General features: G+C 36.6%; 3 protein-coding genes across 3 annotated transcripts in view; 2 read left to right on the top strand and 1 right to left on the bottom strand.

Annotated features, from left to right (window-relative positions):
• LOC139897291 (zinc transporter 5-like) overlaps window positions 1–5,668 on the top strand; it is a 28,708-nt gene extending 23,040 nt beyond the window's left edge. The window contains exons 2-3 of the mRNA XM_071879986.1: window positions 5,128–5,277; window positions 5,363–5,668. Of these exons, the coding sequence (XP_071736087.1) occupies window positions 5,128–5,277; window positions 5,363–5,668 (456 nt within the window). The remainder of the gene's footprint in view (window positions 1–5,127; window positions 5,278–5,362) is intronic.
• Window positions 5,669–8,117: 2,449 nt separating this feature from the next.
• Window positions 8,118–10,201, top strand: LOC139897290 (SKA complex subunit 1 homolog). Its single transcript, XM_071879985.1, has 9 exons — window positions 8,118–8,223; window positions 8,305–8,429; window positions 8,826–8,938; window positions 9,046–9,127; window positions 9,217–9,284; window positions 9,418–9,523; window positions 9,614–9,643; window positions 9,798–9,911; window positions 10,006–10,201. The coding sequence occupies exons 1-9, from the start codon at window positions 8,127–8,129 to the stop codon at window positions 10,081–10,083; spliced, it is 813 nt and encodes a 270-aa protein (XP_071736086.1). The 5' UTR covers window positions 8,118–8,126; the 3' UTR covers window positions 10,084–10,201.
• A 781-nt stretch (window positions 10,202–10,982) lies between these two features.
• LOC139897289 (putative lipid-binding protein At4g00165) lies at window positions 10,983–11,490 on the bottom strand. The gene has a single exon (XM_071879984.1). The coding sequence runs from the start codon at window positions 11,439–11,441 to the stop codon at window positions 11,124–11,126; it is 318 nt and encodes a 105-aa protein (XP_071736085.1). The 5' UTR covers window positions 11,442–11,490; the 3' UTR covers window positions 10,983–11,123.
• Window positions 11,491–14,771: the final 3,281 nt, after the last annotated feature.

Genomic DNA, 14,771 nt, shown 5'->3' with positions numbered 1-14,771 from the left:
AATTCCGCGTTTGAATGAAGATCAGAAAATTTCTGGTTTCTTGCATGCTATCAACCCACAGCGACACCCTACGCTTATGCGGCGATTAAGAAGAGATGTCCCGCAGACATTCGCAAAAGTGCAACAGGAAACTTATGATTATATCCGCGGAGGAGAAGATAGCAGTATTACCCCTGCATGTGGCTGGGGTAGAGATAAAAGTTGGCGAGATGACAATGACTCTTTCAGAGATGGTAACAGCGATAGCTATCGCGGTCCAGGCTTTTCGCGAAAAAATGGTGGCGGCGGATATCAGCGTAATGACAGGTTTCAAGGTCAGAACGATAACAATTCATATGGCCGTAATAACCGCTATTCTATGCGCAAGTGGAATAATGAGTCATTCAATATCATTTAGATGCTAACAAAAACGCCCAAAGAAATCTTACTGCAAGAGCGAGTTGCTAAGTCTTTCCCTGATCCGCAGCCATTGGGAGAAAACAGCAGGCGTGACAGATCAAAGTTTTGTGTCTTTCACGACGATTACGGTCATGACACCAACCGCTGCAGAGATTTAGCGGAATTTATTGCGGAAGCGTATGAACAGGGTAAGTTGGACCATTTGTTGGCGCAGAACTCATCCAGCACTGCGGATGCGATCATTATGCCAGCTGAAGCTAATGGTTCGAGTGCCCCAAACGCGGTTGAGCGGAAAGCTCCTGCGGTGAAAAATTTGGGAGTACGGATGTAAATAAGAAAGAAAATCAGCGCGGGGTACAAGTGATTAATGTGGTGGAAGTGCACGGTGAAATGTCAGTGCTGCAAATTTCGGCGCAAATTGTTAGCTGGAAATGTCCCTCTATTACATTTCCCTCAGCGCGTTTGAATGCGGATGTTGATAAGCCCGTGGTTATTTCATGTCGTGTTACTAATACCGGCATTATAATCATGAAGGTACATGTTGACACTGGTAGCAGTGTAGATATCATGTACGAGCAAAGTTTTCTCAAGCTGCCCGCACAAATTCAGGATTTGATGAAACCTACTGCGGTTTCATTGGCTGATTTTTCGGGAGAATCATCATGGCCTGTTGGCCAATTGGAATTACAAATGGAATTGGTTGATGATAGCGATGAGTCGCTAAGGCGTCAAGCCTTATTAAATTTGTACATTATGCGGAATCAATCGCGGTTCAATATGATACTTGGCCGCACAGCTTTGCGCATGTTTGGCGCTATACCATCTACAATACATGGTATGCTAAAGTTTTCTGCTAATAAGGGAATTGGCACGCTAATTTCTGCGGAAATGGAGCCTTCATGTGCTATGGTTATGACAAGTGCGGATATGTGTGTTGAATGGCATTCAGTTAACCCTGCTTAGTGTGAAAATGATTAACAAAATATTGTATTGAAATTCCATTAATGCGAGACATGTTATGTTCATGATTTGAATAATGTAACGCGAATTAATAAAGAATAAAGCGAAGTTAATTTCAGTGTTAGTACTTGTTAGTACTTGTTTCTTTAAACAGCGAAAACACTGCATGTGGCCACGCGTAGTGTTTATTTCGCAGAATACAAATACTTATCTTTTTGAAACACTAAGTTAATGTTTGCTCTGCAGATGCTTTAAGTAAGGTGGCATTGTTTTCACTAAACATGACCTGCTTAAAATAATATATCAATACATAACTGTATTTCGAAATATTTTGCAGAAAAGCCAAGTGATGAAATTGCCCACTTATGTTAATAAAAATTGCGAAAGGATAAATTTTCCTAAGTGTTTGATCTTGCCAACACTTAGATGCTTGGCAATGCTATATTTTACCTAAGGATCGTTTTGTCGGACTTAGAAGATTCATAATGTTAAAAGATTGTTTCGCAAAAAGTACGCTTTGTTATGTGCACAATAACGAATGCGGAAATTGCAATGGACAAGTCTGAATTATGAATAATTAAAGTAAAAGCGCTATAAAAATAAAAAAGTTGCAACTGCGAACTGCAAAAAAGTAATTAATATTAAACGCGTATGCAACGCGGAATCTTACAACAGACGAAAGTTGTAATTGCGAAAATACATTCAATAAGCAAATTAGTTAAGGCAAAGCTAAAATTCTAATGTTTTGATATCTGCAAATGTAACGCCTTCCCGCTGACTGAGTTCCTCAAGAACAGGTATGTTGATTTTCTCAAACTCTTTCTTTGCCCTCTCAAGTATTTCGCGAGCATCATCGGTGGCGATAATTTCTTTCGCCATGTCAGAGGGAAGAGGTTGCGAAAGATCGCCAAGTTGGCATAATAAATCGTGCCACTCGCAGCGAGTGGCGAGCTTTGATGCTTGGGCATATGTTTGAAATTTTTCAGTGACTGGCTCGGAGTCCATCACTTTATCCGCAAATGTCGGTAGATATTTGACTAGCTGTGCGAACTCGTGTTCTGCGACCTCTGCCCTTCTTTTAAGTCGGGCGTTCTCTTCCATCACCTTTTCAAGCCGCGATTCAGCCTTTCGCGCCCTTCTCTCTTGGGCGTTGGCAGCCTTAGTTGCTTTCTCATACTCGTCTGACATCTCAGTAAAACGCTCCATGCTATCGACTGTTAGATAAATTGCATTATAGCAATTATGCAGTCGTTGCCTGGCCACTGCGGGATAAGACAGTTTGCGGTATTGCTCCCTTGTTTCTGCAGGAACAAATTTATAAAGCTTTTGGTACAGCTTAAACGCCCGATCTGCTGCGGCAGTTTCTTCGGTAGTGGCTTCTCTTTCTTCTTCCTCGTTGGACGCTTCTGCGTCAGATGGAGGAGATAAATCTTCATTCCCGGGTTCATTAAGAACATCTGTATGGATTCTCCCTCTGATGTTATAAAGCGGTGTAGCTTCAGCGGATGACCCTGGAAGAATAGTTATAAACAGATCAGCAAATATAGCAAGTTTATGCCAATATAAACAATGCGTAATCAAATAAATACTGCGAAATAGCATTTGCTTACTTGCTTCTTGTTCAGAGTGAGTGCGCAGGCGTTTCCTGCGTGGAGTGGGAGTCGTATCCGCAACCTTGCGCTTACCGCGGTCCTCACCTCCAATAATAAAGCATGTATTGATGATCGGTTCATCAATAAGAATAATGTTGCCGTCGCCATTTTTTAGGCGACGGGCAGGGCTAATCCTGCTTATATCAGCGGACCTCATGACAAGGTCAAGTGCAACCGCTGAAAAAATAAAAGCGCGTAAAGTTATGCAAAGCAAAAATATTGCGAAAAATGAAAGTACGATTGATACATTGCGATAAAGTTAAGCGGCATACTGTTTTTTGATTGGTCAACTAAAAGCGCATCATAGTCGCTCCACGGCCATTGAATCGACACTCTGCCAATGTACAGCGGTACATTCGAGTAAGGTCGCAGAAATATACCCGCGTTTTTAAGTATCTTGAGAGTGTCATTCTCAAGATCATCGAGTACAGGCCTCTCATTGACGTCGGGATTAAGCTCTGTACACCACGTTTTCGGTATTTTGCTATTCACATATGTGGTATCGTTAATATAGAAGAAGGAACTGCGCCAATTCCCAATTGAATCTTTTGGTGAAGTCATTACGCCAAGTTTACTGCGGAAAGAAAACCACCCAACGTCATATAGCACCAGGCTATTGCACATCCGAAAAACGTTTAGCAGCGGTGGTTGGCTGATGGCGTTGCAATACATCTCAAATAGCACAATCTTGTTAATTGCGTTAGGATGCAACTGCGCCATAGCGATGTTATAATATTCGCAAACGCTGCGAAAAAAACGGGTAAGGGGAAATCGAAGATTGCCTTGAGAAATGGCAACCTCGTACACGGATATCATCCCTTTAGGGGAAGTATCGGCTCGCTGCTCTGCCGCAGGCACGGTAGGAACGAATTGGGCAAGTGGTGGGTACCATTCTTGCAAAGTTTGCAGTTTTGCTTCCGTCATGTAGGAAACATATCCTCCGGGAGTGTGCATTGAAGAAGACGATGCCATTTGCAAATAAATTGGATGATAAAATTGAAGAAGTTAAAGATTGAAATTGATTAATTACACGGTACGATTATGATTCAACGAATTTGAATGCGAAATTGGGAAAGGAAAGCGTAAAGTTTTTGTGCGGCGTTGTCTGCTATTTATAATTTTTTATTTTGGCGAGCAAGTTGAAAAGGTAATCATTGAATTTTAACGGCTGTAATTACTGTGACGCGTAAAACGGTAAAAATCTAGCCGTTAAAATAAGCTGATTTGACAGAATAGCGAAAGTTACCGTTGTAATTACGCGTTTCGCCTAATTAAAACAACGGTAATAAATGGACAGTAAAAAATATATAATAAAGTTCGCGAGATATTTTAAAGATGCACTTCTTTATTTTTAGAGTTTATCATGATGCATTTGCTTCGCGAAAATGCATCATAATAAACTGGGGGGACTTGATCATATACATAGCATTGTATATGTATATTTTATTTTCTAAAAAGCTAAGGACAGAACTACGCGGATTATAAGGCACAGTTATGCCATATTCGCTGAAAATAAATACTGCGGTTAAGTATTCGCTGAAATGCCAAACTGCGGTTTGATCCGCTGACTTTCCGCGGAGAGCCGAGCATCTCGCAGACCGCGGATATCACGGATACTATAAATAGGGAGTTTGGCCTCTCATTTATAGGTTGTTGATTCTCTGCCATTTGCCTAAGCCTTTGTAGATTTCACTTGTGACTTTGCCCAAGGACTTCTTACATTGAGTTAAGGTGAATCATGCTAATCGATAACGAAGACCGGGTCGGGTTGGTTGATCACTTGATAGTTAAAGTGAAAAACGATCATCGGGGCCCAAAATAATCATCGAACATCCCATCCTCCATTATAATCTTATTGCACTCAATCCGTAATTAAGCAACATCATTAATTAAGGATTGATCACTAATAGTTTACATTTTACACCTTTTATAAATGATACTCAGTATTATATAAGTATGTACATTAACTGTTATGAAAACTTCAAAGACTACAAGTTAAAAAACAGAGAAAATACAAAAGTCTAACTTCAATTTCATATCATCACAAACTAGACGTAGATATTTGTACTGATGCAACTAACACATGTACATTGTTTTTACACGTTTCGAACTTTAGGTATTGGAACTGGGAATCATTGTGCATTCCGTAATTATAGGATTATCTTTGGGTGTATCTAAAAGTCCAAAAACCATAAAACCACTTATTGTCGCATTATCATTCCACCAATTCTTCGAAGGACTAGGTCTTGGGGGATGCATCTTTCAGGCAAGACATGAATGAATTAGGCTCGTGTAGATTGCAATAAAAAGGACCGAATTAACATAAGCGTAGTAATATTTGAAAAATACAGGCGAAAATCAAGTATGTTGCTGTAATACTAATGGGAGTGTTTTTTGCTTTTACGACTCCAAGTGGGATACTGATTGGAATATTTGTAAGCAAAACATACGAAGAAGACACTCCAACTGCTCTTATTGTGCAGGGCGTGCTAAATGCTGCAGCTTCGGGAATCTTGATTTATATGGCACTTGTCGACCTCATTTCACCCGATTTCAAGAACCAGAGAATGCAAAACAACAAGATCCTTTTACTTAGCTCGAGTGTTTCACTTCTTGTTGGAGCCGGCCTTATGTCGCTTCTAGCCAAATGGGCTTGATGATATGGTGAAAAAAAGAGTATACAACAATAAACAAGGTTAATTAAACACATTATGACCCAGAAAAAAGGGTTATGAACAACTGAGTCACATTGTAAACACCATAAAGAGTATCCTTGTAAAAGAAAATTGTATCAGCTATTCTTTATACCGAGTTCTCAAAATTGTGCGATTGATACTAATACTTGTACACTTTGCAATGATATTTGTATATTGATTTAATTAAGTAACATAATAGAGTTCAATTTTTTTTTTTTTTACATAACTAGTTGTGGAGCCCTCGCTTCGCGCCGGGTGCTCCGTTTTGAATGTGAGTTAAAAAAAAAGTCTTTCCTTTTGTGGATCTATTTTGTAATTAAGAATTTTTTTCGACATTTAACATTGAAGGGTTGTTCCTTTTGTGAAAGTTGATTCTTTTAGCGTTAAAGTTAGTTGATCTATTTTGTAAAAAAAAAATATTTTTCGACATCTTTTGATAGCATTGAAGGGTTGTTCCTTTTAAGAAAGTTGCTTCTTTTATCGTTGGAGACAAAAAAAAATGTAGCACAGTAGTGGCTTATGTGGGTCCTACTGTTTGAGCGCAGTGTAGAATCCGGTAAAGCGTGGTGGGTGTTTTTGGTGTTAGTGATGGGACAAATAATAATTTATAATATAGGTATAAAGTAGGGGGTTCGATTTGTATTTTAATAAAAGTTAGGGGGTTGGTTTGTAAAAAATAAAAAATTGAATAGTACTATTCATACCAAGAAGACAAATTTTGTCTATTAGTTTTATTGATAATTAGTTATAAGAACGAAGTGCTGAGGGGGTGGCATTTACAATCAATATTATGCTTATGCGTGGTTTAAGTTCTCTCATTTGAGTTCCTAAAAAAATTGTTAATTGGTATAACATTGTTGTACGTGACAGTTGCATATGGACTTTATAACAACAATTTTAAAATTATATACATTTTTATGCATGCTAATGACCGCTCTTAATTTTATCAATAGAAAAGATTTAATTTATATTTAATGTATTACAAGTAATAATCACCAAGTTTGTCAAAGTTTATTTTTTTACGAATAACGTAACAGATTAGAACTTTGTGTTGTAGCTCACGTGATAGTGATCTGACTCTCATAGCGAGAGGTCAGGAGTTCGACTCCCGTGGGGTGCAACATTGCACACAAGGTTGCCCCTTTACCCTTGAATTTCACCCACGGATGCCTTTCGCACATCGCGTTGCGGGGGCAGTGGGGAATGGGGGTTTTACCGCCCATGCCCTCGGATTGGGCCAGGTTTTCTCATGGACAGCAGTTGGGGGCAGGTTATGCAACTGTAGGAAGATGAACGCGTGGGTGGATTAAGTCCCATGGGTAATCCCGTACTGCTTTAAAAAAAAACGTAACAGATAAGATTACTTATAATGAAAGTACGATATGTTATACTCTGTGCAATGGGGAGTGATATGTACACAACTAATTTTTGTTATGTACACAATTATTGTGCTTTACAGTATTGTACAATACAACACTGTAAAGCATGATGGTTGTGTACATAACAAAAATGAATTGTGTACTGCTGTGCAATACTCCTCAATGCTATTCGTAGTTACTTAATAAACCCTTTAACGATCACAAATAACTCAAATACAACCTTTTGTCATGCAGCTTACGCACATTCATAAAAAAATGGATATGATGAATACTAGAACACATTCCTAAATACTTCTTAAAACTACTACCTTCCTTTTAAAAACTCAAAATATCTGTTCTAAAAAAAATTTCTTGAGTTATTTTTTTTATTTTTTATTTTACTAAAATAACGATTACCACTAAAATAAAAGGAACCTTCATCAATAATAGAAGGACCCAAAACCGATATAAAAGCAAACCACTTTCGAAAATGCTCGAAAAGAATAAACAATCTAATCCAAACTCAATCTGAACTCAAACGGAACCGAATCTGAACGAAGATAAAACCAAACTAAACAACACAAAAGAGCCGATAAACATCAACGAGCCATTGCCTGAGTAATATACGAGAGGGTGGCCTGTTTGTCTTCAAAGAGTAGGCGGGATTTCAATTTCAAGGGCCGGGATCTAATTGGTACTGCCAACAATTAGCTTTTCGGAGGAGGTTTTTCCAATCATCAAACGTACTAAATGTTGTTGCGATTTGAGTTTTCTCCTAACGCGTGTACGGGTTGCATGTGATCGTAAAGGTGATTAAGACCGATCTGAATGATACCGATACAGCCGTTAAAAAAAAAAAACAGCGGATAAACAATAAGACTATCGAACTAGCTAACAAATCCAATTTGAAAGCCCAATATAAAATAGTCCAATTTAAACGTTGAGTTATTGACCCGATAAAAAATAGCCCAATTTAAAAGCCCAAAAGATAAATTGACCTTCATTTTCCCGCCATTTCTTCATCTTTTGTGTTGGTGAGCGAGTAAGAGAAAGAAACAGCAATGGAGGTGAAGCAAGCAGTTTTGTCACTGGATTCATTAGTTTCATCATTCAACACTCGAATTGCTGAGCTTCAAGATCTCGTTGTTGCTCGTAACAGTATGTTTCAATTTTTTGTAAATTTGATTCGTAATCATTACTCAATTTCAGATCTAATATGCTTTAATTTTGACCGATCAGTGTATCCTGCTAGCAGCGTCACCGATTTATCGGAAGTAGATGCAACGTTGAAGACAATGGAGCTTCAATTACAACAGATCAAAGATCGATTGCGCGAAGAAACCCTAGCAATTCCTAAAGCTAAAGTATCAAAATTAGTTTTCTATATTTTTTGATTATATGTTTTTATGTATGCGTATTGAAGTTAGCTAACACGATATCCTAATTTTGTCAATTGGGGGAATATGAACATTTTTTTTTTCTTTTTTGAAAGGTACTCAATGTTCAAATTAATGAAATTAGGGCAAATATTTGGGATCTTATGTTACGTTTATTTGTTGATTTGCTTTGTTGATAAGATTATGTAAATCAAAGGGCTAATTTTGTAGGACTGTTATTGGATTGAATGCTTTCTGAACTATGTATATGTAACACACACTGTATATATAATAAGTAAATAAAAACATGATTAAAGGATATGAAGAAATAAAAATAGGTTTAGTTGATTTAAAACTGACTTACGTTTCTTGGTGTATATGTAGAAGCTAATTCAAGCGTCGCTACAGCAGCAACAGAAGTTGCAGAATATGTCTGCGTATGTACCATCGTATTTACCAGAAAGGGGAAGCGTTAAGCATCAGGATCATAGCATATGGTGCCTTTATTTTTTATTATATTATTATTGTTTTTCATTGACAGTTGTATTGGTATGAGTCTAATGCTTATAATCGTTATTTATTATCTCTTTGATCGTTGTTTCAGTTCTGTAGCAGAGGAACCTACAAGACAAGATAATTCTTTTGGGATTCAAGAGTTCAAGGAAGAAACTGCACCAATACCCAAAGTGAAGAGCCCTTTTATCATGTAGTGTTCTATTGTGGATTAAGTTATTATTCTAATTACTAATTAGGGCAAAATTTGTTCACATTTTAGGAGAAAAAGGGTCGAGGTTCTGCACCTTTGTGGTACATCACTGCTACTGAACTAGACTCATTGTCATCGTAAGTTCAATTATACTCTGTTTACAATATATTAATCCAGCTATTTAATTTCTTTATTGCAGTTCAAGTGAGTCAGTCTATTCATTTATGGTTTTAGATTAAGATTATATTTGGTTAAACATTTAAAATGCAGATATATGAGGGGAAGGTTGACTTTAGAAAAGGTCAATGCAGCCATTAGTGACATGGCTGCTTATGCTGAGGCAAACGCACAGCTTATCACAGCCCCAAGAAAGAAGGTATTTTTTATCATTACATTCTACATTTCTGCTTTTAAAACATAAAATGAAATTCTACAACAGCTGATATAAATTTATATCCTTTTACAGCTTACAGAAAGTACCTTAGAGAAAGCTATGGTGAGTTTCTTGAATGTAATGCTCATTGACAATAATAATGTTACTTTAGTTTTAGCATCTTGTGTAACAATGGAGTATATAAAGTTGAGTTTATAACATGTGATGGCTTTTAGGTTAATTATCCCTGTATCGTTCCGTTCCTTTATTTTTGTAGGAAATAAGAGATATTGGAACGGCAGAAGGAGTAAAGGGCAAACACTTCTTCCTAGAAACCGATGTTAAAGGACCTACACTGAAGCTTGATAATACTGGAAAAGCAATATTAACTGTAAGTTGTCTCTCCATTGATGATAATTTCTCTTAACTCCAAGCAAAAAAAAAATCAGTGTTCATCACATGACATTAATATTACCTATGTGCAGGTCCTTCGTCACCTTGGTCGTTTGAGTGAGAGCAGGATAGGCCATCATCGTGTGTTTGTTCTTGCAAGGCCTCATTGAGTATATTTCGATTCTACAAATTAACGTCTTGTGTGTTTCTCAACTGTCACTGTCCTATGTACCTTGTAAGTTTAAATCCTATGAGAAAACTCGGTACTATTTTAGTTCGAGTTGGATGTTTGCTTTAGCTACTACATGTGTTAATAAATATCTTGCATAGTTGCATGATGCTCAGATTTTTAATTTTTAAATAAATTTAAACCTCTAATTGCTTTGAAGTTGATTTAAGTTTCTCCAAATCCTGAACTTGAGTGCATCTTTCATGTACATTGGGATAATATTATTACGTACCTTAGATGCATCTGTTTTGTTATATATACAAATCATTCTTTGTTTCTATCTTGTTTCACTTATATCTATATCAGTTTTCTTATTTTTTTCTACATCAGATTAGATTCCTTTAATGTTTTTATCAAGGATTAGTCAAAACATATTTCAAGTGACCAAAACATTACAAAAGTTGACTATAAAGCTGGATAGATTAATGTCTGCGTTAGTATTAGCTAAACTTTGGAAGCACTATAGATGATAACTGGTTAAAACTTTCTCGTGTATCCGACATTGATGTTGTTAGTACTTCGTATTGGTGCAACATTTTGGTCAAAAAGGTCTTGTGAGCTTGACAGTCTTCCCACAAAACAGAACTGATACTTACATGATCATGAATATGAAGTATGTAAATTGTAATGGACTGTGAGAATAATTGCCTAATGGTTCTTGGATAATGTGGGGTTTTTGGTGGTAGTAAACATAGTTTCGTTATGTATGTCATTATATCATTCTTGTATTGTCGTTTTAGGTTCTTATGAGTGACTTGCAATTGATTATTATACTTGATCCATTGTGTTTAACAACCAGCATATTTATGAAAATGCAAATGACAAACTTTAATTGACAGTAGAAATTAGGCAACATGATACTTTTAGATGCCATGCACATCTAAAGCAACAGATACACATTACAATATAACAGTGAAAAACAAATTTCATGCACATTTGAATCCTTCAGGAACCTTTTTCCCACAAGAATTGACCAACAAACTAAGAGCAATAGGCACTTAGAACACCAAGCACATTAGCCTTAATTGCTGTGCACAAACACAATGCTGCTTCAAGGTCAGCTAGACCCTTCACCAATGTACAACATTTACTATCTGGTTGAGCCCCAATGGCCTCATGAACGAGCCCGAGCCAGTCACCACAGATACCAAACTTAAGTGTATCTTTCGGACATTTGGCTGGCTTTTTAGGGACAGAAGGGGTCGTTTTTGGAGGGCATGAAACCTTGTTTGATGAGACACAAATGAAAAGAAGTACATTAACCAATATGAATAGAGCAGTTGCCTTATAAGAACCCATTATTGTGAGTATATAATAGAAACACTACAATTGGTCTTTTCATTATATGACGGTGTGTTAAAATATGAGTAATCTGTTATTGATAGAATTTTACATGAATGAGTGGCTCAGACGACTTGAATATTAATTTGCCGATAATCTGCTCATGAAGGATGGCCACACATTTACACTTTGTGATAGTGGTGATATATGCTATGAATGTTGTTATTTGTTGAGTTGTATGCTTATATTCTTAGAATCTAATTTAGATAAGATTATTTTTGAATTAGATGTGAAACTTAATTTAAATTACAATATCAAGGTTAAATAGTCCTCATAACTATGACTCTTTTCAGAAAGAGGAATATCGTACTCGATATGCAATAATAGCAACACGAGCAGTAAAATTTTCTATATATATATGACCGATCTTTGATCTTTCTTTTATTACAAAAAAGTAAACTAAATTAAATTAGAATAGATCGCTATATTTAGCTCCAACGTCAGCTCAAGATAGCCAAGTGGTTGAGGCCATGAAGTCATTGCGAGAGGTCGTGTGGACCACTCCCCCGGTATGGTTCTCGGTGTGGAATTCCAGTACCGGTACGGTTCTGTTTCCAAATATTTTCTGTTGTTCAATATCATCATTACTTAAAAGTACTACTACTAATTTACAGGTCAATTTTCACACTACGTACCACACTTAACCACTCTTAGTACTCATATACATAAAACATAATGAAAACAAAAGTATTTCAGTCATTGAATCAGAAAAGTACAGGAAATGAATTGAGATAGTGTATGGAGAGATATCTGTGATTCCATATTGGGCTTTATGTTTGGGCCGTATTTTAACTTATTCTAACTACTGCTAGCATGTGATTGATACCTTCATCACTAGAGAATTTCACGAAAAAAACACGTTTACAATAATACACCATAGGTTCAACATGATTCGAACAAGCATTTCGAACTAGTACACTAGGTTCGAACATGACCGTCTTCGAAACTAGGTTAGTACGAGTTCGAACATACCATTGGTGACCGGAAAAATGAATTTTGAACCCGTACATTAGGTTCGAACAAGGTTTGAATATGACCTTGTTCGAACATAGGTTAGAACGAATTTGAACATACTCTTGTTCGAACTCATTTAAGCTTTTTTTATTTATTTATCTACAATAGATGATACGTAACATTTATTTATTACAATCATACCAAATAAAACAATATAGTTGTTTTTAAGACTGACTCAAATTAAAATTCGAATAAGACTGAGTTGATTGTGACGCTTTTTGTTTCTCATTCGCCTTCAACTTTGATTCAGTCTTCCTTGTTTGATTTAATCTATCTTTGTGTGACGTGCAAACGGATTTTCTATAACCATATCACTTCCGATGACTGCACTGTACCGTAGATGTTGATTTATCTTCTCCTTAAGATGGAATACGAGCATTTCCCCTTGGTCTACCAGATTGTCTTTTAACAAGCAACGACTAAGATTTATGGTGCGGAATATGGTGTAGAAACGGATCGTGGCTAAACGAATTAAAACTTGAATGGATAGATAGTATTGAATATTACTTACCAATACAAAAACAATATATAATTGGATATTACTCACCAAAAATAGAATTGCTAAAGAAATAAACCTTCACGGTTTATTTGACAAAACCTTCTCGGCTCGTCTATTACTCACGTAACTCTTTTTTAGTAATAAAACTCAACTGACTTTTTCAACTTAAAACAACTTCTTAAATACTATCACTAAATAACCAATAGCAAGAAAGTAGGAACCGACTACTATAGAAAATAGATAAACACAAAATTCAAACTATAATAAAACTCCTTGACCACTTCCACTTTTAATTCTTGTTATTGTTATCCTATTCCATCTCGGCAGATTCCAAGTCCCCAACCCAGACTCCTTTGTTGGGCCCAAAACTGTTCCACCCTTTCAGCCCAATAACTCTTTGATCCAATATTTGGTAGCCCAACTTTATTTATTTCTGCATCATCCTCTCTTTCTTCAAAAAGACTCGTCCTCGAGTCTACAACTTGAAGGACTGAAACATCTAAATGATCCTCAAGAATGACACGATTTTGTTTTAAATCGTTTTTCATAACAACACCAACATTTGCACAATAGAAAACTTTAACATCTTCATTAAACATGTTGGTGTCGAATTCATCTATTGCATCACCCGCTGCAACCTCACACTCAGAATCTTCTTCTTCCTCATTGTCAGTGTCATAGATAGGCTCGGTATCTTCCGCCACAAAAGGTTCGGGAAGATACTCCATATTAAAAACTAGATCGACCGAATCAACAAAGTCATCTGGTTGAGTCTCTCCTAAAAATTTTGGAGTTTCAAGCTTCATCTCTATATGACGCAAGAGATTTTGCATGTCTTCCAAATCTTGAATCTTGCGATTCAATCTCTCGATCTCAGCTTGTTTAGCCATGCCTGAAATCTGATACCAAATAGTGTAGAAACGGATCGTGGCTAAACGAATTAAAACTTGAATGGATAGATAGTATTGGATATTACACACCAATACAAAAGCAATATATAATTGGATATTACTCACCAAAAATAGAATTGCTAAAGAAATAAACCTTCACGGTTTATTTGACAAAACCTTCTCGGCCCGTCTATTACTCACGTAACTCTTTTTTAGTAATAAAACTCAAATGACTTTTCCAACTTAAAACAACTTGTAACGACCAGACTTTTTCGACTTGCTTTTGTGCTTTCACGAAACTGCGTATTTGTGCGTACTGAGCTATATTATACTCTGGGATCTTACTACATGTGGATTACTTTCGTTTATATGTAAAAACGTGCCTTTAAGTACGTAGGTTACTTAACTTGATCCCCGGAAGCCTTTATGACCGTTAGTGTCACTTGACGTTTAGAACGAACTGCGTACTGTGTACACGTTTAACTTTTATCGTAATCGGAATATTCTGACTACGAAATACTAATTGTTATTTTATAATAACAATTACTTGGGTTTTTGGATGCTTAATTACGCTTAGTAATTTACTAGAACACACTAGTTAGTCTTGTTGGACTTTCTACCTTGTTGGACTTAAGCCCACCCTACTCTAGCTAGTGGACTATTTAATTAGCCAATTATTAATGACTAGTGACCCAATTATATGTAACACAAATGCCCATTTATTAGAGGGAACATACTAGCATTTTTGTTAACCATAATCCATAATGTTGCATGAGATCCTAACATAAGCACCAACTTTTGACAACCATTAACCAAAAAGCAAAAAGGTGTCCCCCTTATCCCCTCCCATAACCTACGGCCACCACCACCATGTCACACCCTCAC

Source organism: Rutidosis leptorrhynchoides, chromosome 3 (genome assembly GCF_046630445.1).
Source record: "Rutidosis leptorrhynchoides isolate AG116_Rl617_1_P2 chromosome 3, CSIRO_AGI_Rlap_v1, whole genome shotgun sequence".
Lineage (NCBI taxonomy): Eukaryota > Viridiplantae > Streptophyta > Magnoliopsida > Asterales > Asteraceae > Rutidosis > Rutidosis leptorrhynchoides.
Note: the sequence above shows the minus strand (reverse complement) of the source record. Positions and strands in the feature narration are given on the sequence as shown.